General features: G+C 46.3%; 1 protein-coding gene across 1 annotated transcript in view; it reads right to left on the reverse strand.

Annotated features, from left to right (window-relative positions):
* LOC124032352 (1-phosphatidylinositol 4,5-bisphosphate phosphodiesterase eta-2-like) overlaps positions 1 to 16,030 on the reverse strand; it is a 314,070-nt gene that overhangs the window by 23,758 nt on the left and 274,282 nt on the right. The window contains exons 20-21 of the mRNA XM_046344691.1: positions 15,589 to 15,735; positions 8,027 to 8,106 (exon numbers count right to left, since the gene is read on the reverse strand). Coding sequence (XP_046200647.1) covers positions 8,027 to 8,106; positions 15,589 to 15,735 — 227 coding nt within the window. The remainder of the gene's footprint in view (positions 1 to 8,026; positions 8,107 to 15,588; positions 15,736 to 16,030) is intronic.

The following is a 16,030-nucleotide window of genomic DNA, read 5'->3' on the forward strand; positions in this document are numbered from 1 at the left end:
CTCGCCATGCCGTGGAGAACCTGGCCGCTCAGGTTTCCGACCTCTCTGGACAGTTCCAGAGTCTTCGTCTCGTGCCACCTGTTACTTCCTGGCCTGCCGAGCCTCCGGAACCTAGGGTTAATAACCCACCTTGCTACTCCGGGCAGCCCACGGAGTGCCGCTCCTTTCTCACCCAGTGTGATATTGTGTTCTCTCTCCAACCCAACACATACTCTAGCGAGAGAGCTCGGGTTGCTTACGTCATTTCACTCCTTACTGGCCGGGCCCGAGAGTGGGGCACAGCTATCTGGGAGGCAAGGGCTGATTGTTCTAACAATTACCAGAACTTTAAAGAGGAGATGATTCGGGTTTTTGACCGTTCAGTTTTTGGTGGGGAGGCTTCTAGGGCCCTGGCTTCCCTATGCCAAGGTGATCGATCCATAACGGATTACTCTATAGAGTTTCGTACTCTTGCTGCCTCTAGTGACTGGAACGAGCCGGCGCTGCTCGCTCGTTTTCTGGAGGGACTCCACACAGTGGTCAAAGATGAGATTCTCTCTCGGGAGGTTCCTTCCAGTGTGGACTCTTTGATTGCTCTCGCCATCCGCATAGAACGACGGGTAGATCTTCGTCACCAAGCTCGTGGAAGAGAGCTCGCGTCAACGGTGTTTCCCTGCTCCGCATCGCAACCATCTCCTCCTCTGGCTCAGAGACTGAGCCCATGCAGCTGGGAGGTATTCGCATCTCGACCAAGGAGAGGGAACGGAGGATCACCAACCGCCTGTGCCTCTATTGCGGATTTGATGGACATTTTGTCAATTCATGTCCAGTAAAGGCCAGAGCTCATCAGTAAGCGGAGGGCTACTGGTGAGCGCTACTACTCAGGTCTCTTCATCTAGATCCTGTACTACTATGTCGGTCCATCTACGCTGGACCGGTTCGGGTGCTACATGCAGTGCCTTGATTGACTCTGGGGCTGAGGGTTGTTTCATGGACGAAGCATGGGTTCGGAAACATAACATTCCTTTCAGACAGTTAGACAAGCCTACGCCCATGTTTGCCTTAGATGGTAGTCATCTTCCCAGTATCAGATTTGAGACACTACCTTTAACTCTCACAGTATCTGGTAACCACAGTGAGACTATTTCTTTTTTGATTTTTCGTTCACCTTTTACACCTGTTGTTTTGGGTCATCCCTGGCTAGTATGTCATAATCCTTCTATTAATTGGTCTTGTAATTCTATCCTATCCTGGAACGTATCTTGTCATGTGAAGTGTTTAATGTCTGCCATCCCTCCCATTTCTTCTGTCCCCACTTCTCAGGAGGAACCTGGCGATTTGACAGGAGTGCCGGAGGAATATCATGATCTGCGCACGGTTTTCAGTCGGTCCCGAGCCAACTCCCTTCCTCCTCACCGGTCGTATGATTGTAGTATTGATCTCCTTCCGGGGACCACTCCTCCTCGGGGTAGACTATACTCTCTGTCGGCTCCCGAACGTAAGGCTCTCGAGGATTATTTATCTGTGTCTCTTGACGCCGGTACCATAGTGCCTTCTTCCTCTCCGGCCGGGGCGGGGTTCTTTTTGTTAAGAAGAAGGACGGTACTCTGCGCCCCTGCGTGGATTATCGAGGGCTGAATGACATAACGGTTAAGAATCGTTATCCGCTTCCCCTTATGTCATCAGCCTTCGAGATTCTGCAGGGAGCCAGGTGCTTTACAAAGTTGGACCTTCGTAACGCTTACCATCTCGTGCGCATCAGAGAGGGGGACGAGTGGAAAACGGCGTTTAACACTCTGTTAGGGCATTTTGAGTACCGGGTTCTGCCGTTTGGTCTCGCCAATGCGCCAGCTGTTTTTCAGGCATTAGTTAATGATGTTCTGAGAGACATGCTGAACATCTTTGTTTTTGTCTATCTTGACGATATCCTGATTTTTTCACCGTCACTCGAGATTCATGTTCAGCACGTTCGACGTGTTCTACAGCGCCTTTTAGAGAATTGTCTCTACGTAAAGGCTGAGAAGTGCTCTTTTCATGTCTCCTCCGTTACTTTTCTCGGTTCCGTTATTTCCGCTGAAGGCATTCAGATGGATTCCGCTAAGGTCCAAGCTGTCAGTGATTGGCCCGTTCCAAGGTCACGTGTCGAGTTGCAGCGCTTTTTAGGTTTCGCTAATTTCTATCGGCGTTTCATTCGTAATTTCGGTCAAGTTGCTGCCCCTCTCACAGCTCTTACCTCTGTCAAGACGTGTTTTAAGTGGTCCGGTTCCGCCCAGGGAGCTTTTGATCTTCTAAAAGAACGTTTTACGTCCGCTCCTATCCTCGTTACTCCTGACGTCACTAGACAATTCATTGTCGAGGTTGACGCTTCAGAGGTAGGCGTGGAAGCCATTCTATCCCAGCGCTTCCAGTCTGACGATAAGGTTCATCCTTGCGCTTATTTTTCTCATCGCCTGTCGCCATCTGAGCGCAACTATGATGTGGGTAACCGTGAACTGCTCGCCATCCGCTTAGCCCTAGGCGAATGGCGACAGTGGTTGGAGGGGCGACCGTTCCTTTTGTCGTTTGGACAGACCATAAGAACCTTGAGTACATCCGTTCTGCCAAACGACTTAATGCCCGTCAAGCTCGTTGGGCGTTGTTTTTCGCTCGTTTCGAGTTTGTGATTTCTTACCGTCCGGGTAGCAAGAACACCAAGCCTGATGCCTTATCCCGTCTGTTTAGTTCTTCTGTGGCTTCTACTGATCCCGAGGGGATTCTTCCTTATGGGCGTGTTGTCGGGTTGACAGTCTGGGGAATTGAAAGACAGGTTAAGCAAGCACTCACGCACACTGCGTCGCCGCGCGCTTGTCCTAGTAACCTCCTTTTCGTTCCTGTTTCCACTCGTCTGGCTGTTCTTCAGTGGGCTCACTCTGCCAAGTTAGCTGGTCATCCCGGTGTTCGAGGCACTCTTGCGTCTATTCGCCAGCGCTTTTGGTGGCCGACTCAGGAGCGTGACACGCGCCGTTTCGTGGCTGCTTGTTCGGACTGCGCGCAGACTAAGTCGGGTAACTCTCCTCCTGCCGGTCGTCTCAGACCGCTCCCCATTCCTTCTCGACCATGGTCTCACATCGCCCTAGACTTCATTACCGGTCTGCCTTTGTCTGCGGGGAAGACTGTGATTCTTACGGTTGTCGATAGGTTCTCTAAGGCGGCACATTTCATTCCCCTCGCTAAACTTCCTTCCGCTAAGGAGACGGCACAAATCATCATCGAGAATGTGTTCAGAATTCATGGCCTCCCGTTAGACGCCGTTTCAGACAGAGGTCCGCAATTCACGTCACAGTTTTGGAGGGAGTTCTGTCGTTTGATTGGTGCGTCCGTCAGTCTCTCTTCCGGGTTTCATCCCCAGTCTAACGGTCAAGCAGAGAGGGCCAATCAGACGATTGGTCGCATACTACGCAGCCTTTCTTTCAGAAACCCTGCGTCTTGGGCAGAACAGCTCCCTGGGCAGAATACGCTCACAACTCGCTTCCTTCGTCTGCTACCGGGTTATCTCCGTTTCAGAGTAGTCTGGGTTACCAGCCTCCTCTGTTCTCATCCCAGCTTGCCGAGTCCAGCGTTCCCTCCGCTCAAGCGTTTGTCCAACGTTGTGAGCGCACCTGGAGGAGGGTGAGGTCTGCACTTTGCCGTTACAGGGCACAGACTGTGAGAGCCGCCAATAAACGCAGGATTAAGAGTCCAAGGTATTGTTGCGGCCAGAGAGTGTGGCTTTCCACTCGCAACCTTCCTCTTACGACAGCTTCTCGTAAGTTGACTCCGCGGTTCATTGGTCCGTTCCGTGTCTCCCAGGTCGTCAATCCTGTCGCTGTGCGACTGCTTCTTCCGCGACATCTTCGTCGCGTCCATCCTGTCTTCCATGTCTCCTGTGTCAAGCCCTTTCTTCGCACCCCCGTTCGTCTTCCCTCCCCCTCCCGTCCTTGTCGAGAGCGCACCTATTTACAAGGTACGTAAGATCATGGACATGCGTTCTCGGGGACGGGGTCACCAATACTTAGTGGATTGGGAGGGTTACGGTCCTGAGGAGAGGAGTTGGGTTCCGTCTCGGGACGTGCTGGACCGTTCGCTTATTGATGATTTCCTCCGTTGCCGCCAGGGTTCCTCCTCGAGTGCGCCAGGAGGCGCTCGGTGAGTGGGGGGTACTGTCATGTTTTGTCATTAATTATCATGTCTTGTCCCTGTGCTTCCCCTTCTATTCGTTTCCCTCTGCTGGTCTTATTAGGTTCTTTCCCTCTTTCTATCCCTCTCTCTCCCCTCCCTCTCTCACTCTCTCGCTCTCTCTTCTCTCTATCGTTCCGTTCCTGCTCCCAGCTGTTCCTATTCCCCTAATCAATCATTTAGTCTTCCCACACCTGTTCCCGATCCTTTTCCCTGATTAGAGTCCCTATTTCTCTCCTTGTTTTCCGTACCTGCCCTGTCGGATCCTTGTCTATATTCACCGTGCTGTGTCTATGTTTTGCCCTGTCGTGTCGTGTTTCCCTCAGATGCTGCGTGGTGAGCAGGTGTCTGAGTCTGCTAGGTTCAAGTGCCTTCCCGAGGCAACCTGCAGTTCTTGATCAAGTCTCCAGTCTGTTCTCGTCTTTACGAGTAGTATTATGCCTTTTGTTTTGTTAAGTATCTTACTGGATTAAAAACTCTGTTTTCGCCAAGTCGCTTTTGGGTCCTCATTCACCTGCATAACAGAGATGCCTAAGACAGCGCTACAGGGAGACAGGACAGACAGCTGATTGTCCTCGCAGTGGCCAGACCACGTGTAACAACACCTGCACAGGATCGGTACATCCGAACATCACACCTGCGGGACGGGTACAGGATGGCAACAACAACTGCCTGAGTTACACCAGGAACACACAATCCGTACATCAGTGCTCAGACTGTCCACAATAGGCTGAGAGAGGCTGGACTGAGGACTTGTAGGCCATGTAAGGCAGGTCCTCACCAGATATCACCGGCAACAACATCGCCTATGGGCACAAACCCACCATCGCTGGACCAGACAGGACTGGAAAAAAGTGCTCTTTACAGACGAGTCGCGGTTTTGTCTCACCAGGGGTGATGATCGGATTCGCATTTATCATGAGCCTAACACCGAGGCCTGTACTCTGGAGCGGGATGGATTTGGAGGTGGAGGGTCCGTCATGGCCTTTGCTGGGGTGTCACAGCATCATCGGACTGAGCTTGTTGTCATTGCAGGCCTAGCCTAGTGGTTAGAGCGTTGGACTAGTAACCGGAAGGTTGCAAGTTCAAACCCCCGAGCTGACAAGGTACAAATCTGTCATTCTGCCCCTGAACAGGCAGTCATCAAGGACATCAACCACCCGAACCACTGCCTGTTCACCCCGCTATCATCCAGAATGCGAGGTCAGTACAGGTGCATCAAAGCTGGGACCGAGACTGAAAAACAGCTTCTATCTCAAGGCCATCAGACTGTTAAACAGCCACCACTAACATTGAGTGGCTGCTGCCAACACACTGTCATTGACACTGACCCAACTCCAGCCATTTTAATAATGGGAATTGATAGGAAATGATGTAAATATATCACTAGCCACTTTAAACAATGCTACCTTATATAATGTTACTTACACTACATTATTCATCTCATATGCATATGTATATACTGTACTCTACATCATCGACTGCATCCTTATGTAATACATGTATCACTAGCCACTTTAACTATGCCACTTTGTTTACTTTGTCTACACACTCATCTCATATGTATATACTGTACTCGATACCATCTACTGTATGCTGCTCTGTACCATCACTCATTCATATATCCTTATGTACATGTTCCTTATCCCCTTACACTGTGTATAAGACAGTAGTTTTGGAATTGTTAGTTAGATTACTTGTTGGTTATCACTGCATTGTCGGAACTAGAAGCACAAGCATTTCGCTACACTCGCATTAATATCTGCTAACCATGTGTATGTGACAAATAACATTTGATTTGATTTGATTTGAACCCACTGTTCCTAGGCCGTCATTGAAAATAAGAATTTGTTCTTAACTGACTTGCCTAGTTAAATAAAGGTTAAAAAAAAAAAAAAAAAATTGCAGGCAATCTAAATGCTGTGCGTTACAGGGAAGACCTCCCTCATGTGGCACCCTTCCTGCAGGCTCATCCTGACATGACCCTCCCTCATGTGGTACCCTTCCTGCAGGCTCATCCTGACACGACCCTCCCTCATGTGGTACCCTTCCTGCAGGCTCATCCTGACATGACCCTCCCTCATGTGGTACCCTTCCTGCAGGTTCATCCTGACATGACCCTCCAGCATGACATTGCCACTTGCCTCCTGCAAGACAGGAATGTCAGTGTTCTGCCATAGCCAGCGAAGAGCCCGGATCTCAATCCCATAGCACGTCTGGGACCTGTTGGATCGGAGGGTGAGGGCTAGGGCCGTTCCCCCCCAGAAATGTCAGGGAACTTGCAGGTGCCTTGGTGGAAGACTGGGGTAACATCTCACAGCAAGAACAGGCAAATCTGGTGCAGTCCATGAGGAGGAGATGCACTGCAGTGATTAATGCACCTGGTGGCCACACCAGGTACCGACTTACTTTTGATTTTGTACACCAGATACAGTTTATGTCTGTTGTTGAATCTTATTTTAATACAAATATTTACACATTTGCTGAAAATAAACACAGTTGACAGTGAGAGGACATTTCTTTTTTTGCTGAGTTTAGATAGACTATTGCAAGATGGTTTTAGTTCTGTAGTAGATAGACTATGGAATGAAGGGTTCAGTTCTCTATTGGAGAGACTATAGAATATGGTTTCAGTTCTCCAGCAGATAGACTACTGAAAGAAGGTTTCAGTTCTCTAGTAGAGATACTATAGAATATGGTTTCAGTTCTCTAGTAGAGATACTATAGAATATGGTTTCAGATCTCTATTAGAGATACTATAGAATATGGTTTCAGATCTCTATTAGAGAGACTATAGAATATGGTTTCAGTTCTCTAGTAGAGAGACTATAGAATATGGTTTCAGTTCTCTAGTAGAGAGACTATAGAATATGGTTTCAGATCTCTATTAGAGAGACTATAGAATATGGTTTCAGTTCTCTAGTAGAGAGACTATAGAATATGGTTTCAGATCTCTATTGGAGAGACTATTGAAATGGGTTCAGTTCTCTAGTAGTTGATTGTTTCATTTGATTCAAAGTGCATAGATTGACTCCCAGTAAGAACACTTTGGATAAGTGCAAACTGTAGTAGAATATGCCTACAGTTTTCCAATACCTATTCAATTAACTTTTCTGGTTCAATGCAAGATGTTACGACAGTCCAACAACATTACATTTATCCAAAGTCGGCTGTACATCAATTTAGAGCGACTTGAGTCAGTAATCTAAAAATCCTATATCATATGTACAAGTTCATATCACTGCCTGTCTATAGGGAGAGTAGCATCTGGCTTGAAGAAAATAGAATCACTATTGAGGCGACTGTAATCTATATCCGTCTCCATTTAAACGTGCTAATTGTCAGAACGGTGGCTGCAGCAGCAGCTGCCACTCAACTGTAACACGCAGATGACACAGCTGGGCTGTCTGGGCCGTGGTTGGCTGCTGCTAAGGACACTTCATTACCTAATTAGGCACCTCTGATTAATTATTCTCCATTGAGCTGCAACCGGGGGAATTAACGAGCTCCTAATTGAATTGATTTTTTAATGATTATATTTATTTTCCAGCTTTGGCATAACAATCCTTCATCTGTATAACAATGGAGATTTCTTTTCCTTTCAATAACCACCATCTGTTGATGACTAGGAGGAAAACTCACTTCAATTCTATCTGAACTATTGTGTTGAAAAGTACTTGGAGAAGAACTTTTTTTAAAAATGTTTAATTTTTATTTATTTTTAGAAGTCCAATGTAAAATGATTGAGAGACGCACAATTAGAAAGTGGTACAATTAAAAGGACAAACGCTTTGCATACAAAACAAAAATTCCTTGTGGGTGAAATACCATGGTCACTTCCCTTACTACCTACCTTACCAGTGATGTCATGTACAGACACATGAACAAAGATGGAGGCCGCCTCCATACCTTCCAAATACACGTGGCGATAACCTACATTTAAAAAAAAGCACACACATAAAATATGACAATGAGCCCAGCGACATGGAAACAAACAGAACAATGTTTCATATCTCTGGACTCTCTGTTAGAAGATCAATGAAACAACCATGAAGCACTACTAAAATCAGAGAAGGCCTCAAAAGTTTTCAAATAGCACAACAATCATAAACTGTTCCCAGTTCACAACATAACACTACTAACAACTACAGTATAAACTAACACACATATACTGAACTGTTCCCAGTACAAAACATAGTACACAAACTGCTAACAGCTATATACACACACTAACACACACACAGCATATACCAGGGTTACCCTACTGACGGCCCGTGGTCGAATTTGGACATTAAAGACACCAGCTAATCAGCTCCAAGTGATTAAACTCTGGGAAAACTGTTCTAAAGTATCCCCACGTGTAATAGAAAGATATATTGCATGTAAGCAAGGTTTGAAATGATTATGTTTTAGTCAATATTATATGTTGTTTGGGCTTCTTGCGGTGAATTTGCAGTCTACAAATGATTTGTAATTATGATCCAGACACCTGATCAGCCGCTCAAGAAACAAAACCCGGGCCGCGGCTGAATCTAGTAGGATGATCCCTGCCCTATACTAACAGATCTAGTAGGATGATCCCTGCCCTATACTAACAGATCTAGTAGGATGATCCCTGCCCTATACTAACAGAGAGTAGGATGATCCCTGCCCTATACTAACAGATCTAGTAGGATGATCCCTGCCCTATACTAACAGATCTAGTAGGATGATCCCTGCCCTATACTAACAGATAGAGTAGGATGATCCCTGCCCTATACTAACAGATCTAGTAGGATGATCCCTGCCCTATACTAACAGATAGAGTAGGATGATCCCTGCCCTATACTAACAGATAGAGTAGGATGATCCCTGCCCTATAGATAGGATGATCCCTGCCCTATACTAACAGATCTAGTAGGATGATCCCTGCCCTATACTAACAGATCTAGTAGGATGATCCCTGCCCTATACTAACAGATCTAGTAGGATGATCCCTGCCCTATACTAACCCTGATCTAACAGATCTAGTAGGATGATCCCTGCCCTATACTAACAGATCTAGTAGGATGATCCCTGCCCTATACTAACAGATCTAGTAGGATGATCCCTGCCCTATACTAACAGATAGAGTAGGATGATCCCTGCCCTATACTAACAGATAGAGTAGGATGATCCCTGCCCTATACTAACAGATCTAGTAGGATGATCCCTGCCCTATACTAACAGATCTAGTAGGATGATCCCTGCCCTATACTAACAGATCTAGTAGGATGATCCCTGCCCTATACTAACAGATCTAGTAGGATGATCCCTGCCCTATACTAACAGATAGAGTAGGATGATCCCTGCCCTATACTAACAGATCTAGTAGGATGATCCCTGCCCTATACTAACAGATAGAGTAGGATGATCCCTGCCCTATACTAACAGATAGAGTAGGATGATCCCTGCCCTATACTAACAGAGATGATCCCTGCCCTAGATCTAGTAGGATGATCCCTGCCCTATACTAACAGATCTAGTAGGATGATCCCTGCCCTATACTAACAGATCTAGTAGGATGATCCCTGCCCTATACTAACAGAGAGTAGGATGATCCCTGCCCTATACTAACAGATCTAGTAGGATGATCCCTGCCCTATACTAACCGATCTAGTAGGATGATCCCTGCCCTATACTAACAGAGAGTAGGATGATCCCTGCCCTATACTAACAGATCTAGTAGGATGATCCCTGCCCTATACTAACAGATCTAGTAGGATGATCCCTGCCCTATACTAACAGATCTAGTAGGATGATCCCTGCCCTATACTAACCGATCTAGTAGGATGATCCCTGCCCTATACTAACAGATCTAGTAGGATGATCCCTGCCCTATACTAACAGATCTAGTAGGATAGGATGATCCCTGCCCTATACTAACAGATCTAGTAGGATGATCCCTGCCCTATACTAACAGATCTAGTAGGATGATCCCTGCCCTATACTAACAGATCTAGTAGGATGATCCCTGCCCTATACTAACAGATCTAGTAGGATGATCCCTGCCCTATACTAACAGAGAGTAGGATGATCCCTGCCCTATACTAACCGATCTAGTAGGATGATCCCTGCCCTATACTAACAGATCTAGTAGGATGATCCCTGCCCTATACTAACAGAGAGTAGGATGATCCCTGCCCTATACTAACAGATGATCCCTAGATAGGATGATCCCTGCCCTATACTAACAGATCTAGTAGGATGATCCCTGCCCTATACTAACAGATAGAGTAGGATGATCCCTGCCCTATACTAACCGATCTAGTAGGATGATCCCTGCCCTATACTAACAGATCTAGTAGGATGATCCCTGCCCTATACTAACAGATCTAGTAGGATGATCCCTGCCCTATACTAACAGATAGAGTAGGATGATCCCTGCCCTATACTAACAGATAGAGTAGGATGATCCCTGCCCTATACTAACAGATCTAGTAGGATGATCCCTGCCCTATACTAACAGATCTAGTAGGATGATCCCTGCCCTATACTAACAGATCTAGTAGGATGATCCCTGCCCTATACTAACAGATCTAGTAGGATGATCCCAGATGCCCTATACTAACAGATCTAGTAGGATGATCCCTGCCCTATACTAACAGATAGAGTAGGATGATCCCTGCCCTATACTAACAGATCTAGTAGGATGATCCCTGCCCTATACTAACAGATCTAGTAGGATGATCCCTGCCCTATACTAACAGATCTAGTAGGATGATCCCTGCCCTATACTAACAGATCTAGTAGGATGATCCCTGCCCTATACTAACCGATCTAGTAGGATGATCCCTGCCCTATACTAACAGATCTAGTAGGATGATCCCTGCCCTATACTAACAGATCTAGTAGGATGATCCCTGCCCTATACTAACAGATAGAGTAGGATGATCCCTGCCCTATACTAACAGATAGAGTAGGATGATCCCTGCCCTATACTAACCGATCTAGTAGGATGATCCCTGCCCTATACTAACAGATCTAGTAGGATGATCCCTGCCCTATACTAACAGATAGAGTAGGATGATCCCTGCCCTATACTAACAGATCTAGTAGGATGATCCCTGCCCTATACTAACAGATCTAGTAGGATGATCCCTGCCCTATACTAACAGATAGAGTAGGATGATCCCTGCCCTATACTAACCGATCTAGTAGGATGATCCCTGCCCTATACTAACAGATAGAGTAGGATGATCCCTGCCCTATACTAACAGATCTAGTAGGATGATCCCTGCCCTATACTAACAGATAGAGTAGGATGATCCCTGCCCTATACTAACCGATCTAGTAGGATGATCCCTGCCCTATACTAACAGAGAGTAGGATGATCCCTGCCCTATACTAACAGAGAGTAGGATGATCCCTGCCCTATACTAACAGATAGAGTAGGATGATCCCTGCCCTATACTAACAGATCTAGTAGGATGATCCCTGCCCTATACTAACAGAGAGTAGGATGATCCCTGCCCTATACTAACAGATCTAGTAGGATGATCCCTGCCCTATACTAACAGAGAGTAGGATGATCCCTGCCCTATACTAACAGAGAGTAGGATGATCCCTGCCCTATACTAACAGAGAGTAGGATGATCCCTGCCCTATACTAACAGAGAGTAGGATGATCCCTGCCCTATACTAACAGAGAGTAGGATGATCCCTGCCCTATACTAACAGATCTAGTAGGATGATCCCTGCCCTATACTAACAGATCTAGTAGGATGATCCCTGCCCTATACTAACCGATCTAGTAGGATGATCCCTGCCCTATACTAACCGATCTAGTAGGATGATCCCTGCCCTATACTAACCGATCTAGTAGGATGATCCCTGCCCTATACTAACAGATCTAGTAGGATGATCCCTGCCCTATACTAACAGATCTAGTAGGATGATCCCTGCCCTATACTAACCGATCTAGTAGGATGATCCCTGCCCTATACTAACAGATCTAGTAGGATGATCCCTGCCCTATACTAACCGATCTAGTAGGATGATCCCTGCCCTATACTAACCGATCTAGTAGGATGATCCCTGCCCTATACTAACCGATCTAGTAGGATGATCCCTGCCCTATACTAACAGATAGAGTAGGATGATCCCTGCCCTATACTAACAGATCTAGTAGGATGATCCCTGCCCTATACTAACAGATCTAGTAGGATGATCCCTGCCCTATACTAACAGATAGAGTAGGATGATCCCTGCCCTATACTAACCGATCTAGTAGGATGATCCCTGCCCTATACTAACAGATAGAGTAGGATGATCCCTGCCCTATACTAACAGATCTAGTAGGATGATCCCTGCCCTATACTAACAGATAGAGTAGGATGATCCCTGCCCTATACTAACCGATCTAGTAGGATGATCCCTGCCCTATACTAACAGAGAGTAGGATGATCCCTGCCCTATACTAACAGATCTAGTAGGATGATCCCTGCCCTATACTAACAGATAGAGTAGGATGATCCCTGCCCTATACTAACAGATCTAGTAGGATGATCCCTGCCCTATACTAACAGAGAGTAGGATGATCCCTGCCCTATACTAACAGATCTAGTAGGATGATCCCTGCCCTATACTAACAGAGAGTAGGATGATCCCTGCCCTATACTAACAGAGAGTAGGATGATCCCTGCCCTATACTAACAGAGAGTAGGATGATCCCTGCCCTATACTAACAGAGAGTAGGATGATCCCTGCCCTATACTAACAGAGAGTAGGATGATCCCTGCCCTATACTAACAGATCTAGTAGGATGATCCCTGCCCTATACTAACAGATCTAGTAGGATGATCCCTGCCCTATACTAACAGATCTAGTAGGATGATCCCTGCCCTATACTAACCGATCTAGTAGGATGATCCCTGCCCTATACTAACCGATCTAGTAGGATGATCCCTGCCCTATACTAACAGATCTAGTAGGATGATCCCTGCCCTATACTAACCGATCTAGTAGGATGATCCCTGCCCTATACTAACCGATCTAGTAGGATGATCCCTGCCCTATACTAACCGATCTAGTAGGATGATCCCTGCCCTATACTAACCGATCTAGTAGGATGATAATTTAATTTTTTAATTTAATTTTAATTTTTTTTTTAATTTATGCCATTTAGCAGACGCTTTTATCCAAAGCGACTTACAGTCATGTGTGCATACATTCTACGTATGGGTGGTCCCGGGGATCGAACCCACTACCCTGGCGTTACAAGCGCCATGCTCTACCAACTGAGCTACAGAAGGACCACAGGATCCCTGCCCTATACTAACAGATCTAGTAGGATGATCCCTGCCCTATACTAACCGATCTAGTAGGATGATCCCTGCCCTATACTAACCGATCTAGTAGGATGATCCCTGCCCTATACTAACCGATCTAGTAGGATGATCCCTGCCCTATACTAACCGATCTAGTAGGATGATCCCTGCCCTATACTAACAGATCTAGTAGGATGATCCCTGCCCTATACTAACAGATAGAGTAGGATGATCCCTGCCCTATACTAACAGATCTAGTAGGATGATCCCTGCCCTATACTAACAGATAGAGTAGGATGATCCCTGCCCTATACTAACAGATAGAGTAGGATGATCCCTGCCCTATACTAACCGATCTAGTAGGATGATCCCTGCCCTATACTAACAGATCTAGTAGGATGATCCCTGCCCTATACTAACAGATAGAGTAGGATGATCCCTGCCCTATACTAACAGATCTAGTAGGATGATCCCTGCCCTATACTAACCGATCTAGTAGGATGATCCCTGCCCTATACTAACAGATAGAGTAGGATGATCCCTGCCCTATACTAACAGATCTAGTAGGATGATCCCTGCCCTATACTAACAGATAGAGTAGGATGATCCCTGCCCTATACTAACAGATAGAGTAGGATGATCCCTGCCCTATACTAACCGATCTAGTAGGATGATCCCTGCCCTATACTAACAGATCTAGTAGGATGATCCCTGCCCTATACTAACAGATAGAGTAGGATGATCCCTGCCCTATACTAACAGATCTAGTAGGATGATCCCTGCCCTATACTAACAGATCTAGTAGGATGATCCCTGCCCTATACTAACCGATCTAGTAGGATGATCCCTGCCCTATACTAACAGATCTAGTAGGATGATCCCTGCCCTATACTAACAGATCTAGTAGGATGATCCCTGCCCTATACTAACAGATCTAGTAGGATGATCCCTGCCCTATACTAACAGATCTAGTAGGATGATCCCTGCCCTATACTAACAGATCTAGTAGGATGATCCCTGCCCTATACTAACAGATCTAGTAGGATGATCCCTGCCCTATACTAACAGATCTAGTAGGATGATCCCTGCCCTATACTAACAGATAGAGTAGGATGATCCCTGCCCTATACTAACAGATCTAGTAGGATGATCCCTGCCCTATACTAACAGATCTAGTAGGATGATCCCTGCCCTATACTAACAGATCTAGTAGGATGATCCCTGCCCTATACTAACAGATAGAGTAGGATGATCCCTGCCCTATACTAACAGATCTAGTAGGATGATCCCTGCCCTATACTAACAGATAGAGTAGGATGATCCCTGCCCTATACTAACAGATCTAGTAGGATGATCCCTGCCCTATACTAACAGATAGAGTAGGATGATCCCTGCCCTATACTAACAGATCTAGTAGGATGATCCCTGCCCTATACTAACCGATCTAGTAGGATGATCCCTGCCCTATACTAACCGATCTAGTAGGATGATCCCTGCCCTATACTAACAGATAGAGTAGGATGATCCCTGCCCTATACTAACCGATCTAGTAGGATGATCCCTGCCCTATACTAACCGATCTAGTAGGATGATCCCTGCCCTATACTAACAGATAGAGTAGGATGATCCCTGCCCTATACTAACAGATCTAGTAGGATGATCCCTGCCCTATACTAACAGATCTAGTAGGATGATCCCTGCCCTATACTAACCGATCTAGTAGGATGATCCCTGCCCTATACTAACAGATAGAGTAGGATGATCCCTGCCCTATACTAACCGATCTAGTAGGATGATCCCTGCCCTATACTAACCGATCTAGTAGGATGATCCCTGCCCTATACTAACCGATCTAGTAGGATGATCCCTGCCCTATACTAACCGATCTAGTAGGATGATCCCTGCCCTATACTAACCGATCTAGTAGGATGATCCCTGCCCTATACTAACAGATAGAGTAGGATGATCCCTGCCCTATACTAACCGATCTAGTAGGATGATCCCTGCCCTATACTAACCGATCTAGTAGGATGATCCCTGCCCTATACTAACAGGCCAGTTGAGTGTCCGACAACAGAACAGTAGTGGTTGGGGGTGTGCTGGATTGAAGGAGGATGTAGGTAGACACCTGGTATCATGCTGTTGAAGGCGATGGTGCGCTGGCCAATGAAGTCCTGGCCGATCGGGTCATGGTCCCACACCAGGAAACGTACCAGCGCCAGCTCGGGCATGTGCAGCGTGAACACCAGCGTCTCCTCCCACATGGGGTTAAAACCTGGAGAGGAGAGAGGGAGGACAGGTGAGCGAGGAAGAGAAAAAGAGACAGAGAGAAAGACAGATTGAGATGGGCAAAAAAAGAGAGAAAGAGTAGGAGAGAGAGCGAGAAAGAGAGAGGGAAAGAGAAAGAGTAGGAAAGAAAGAGTAGGAGAGAGAGCGAGAAAGAGAGAGGGAAAGAGAAAGAGTAGGAAAGAAAGAGTAGGAGAGAAAGAGAGAGAAAGAGAGAAAGAGAGAGAAAGAGAGAGAAAGAGAGAAAGAGAGAGGGAAAGAAAGAGTGGGAGAGAAAGAGTAGG

This window comes from Oncorhynchus gorbuscha, linkage group LG03, assembly GCF_021184085.1.
Source record: "Oncorhynchus gorbuscha isolate QuinsamMale2020 ecotype Even-year linkage group LG03, OgorEven_v1.0, whole genome shotgun sequence".
In the NCBI taxonomy this organism is placed as follows: domain Eukaryota; kingdom Metazoa; phylum Chordata; class Actinopteri; order Salmoniformes; family Salmonidae; genus Oncorhynchus; species Oncorhynchus gorbuscha.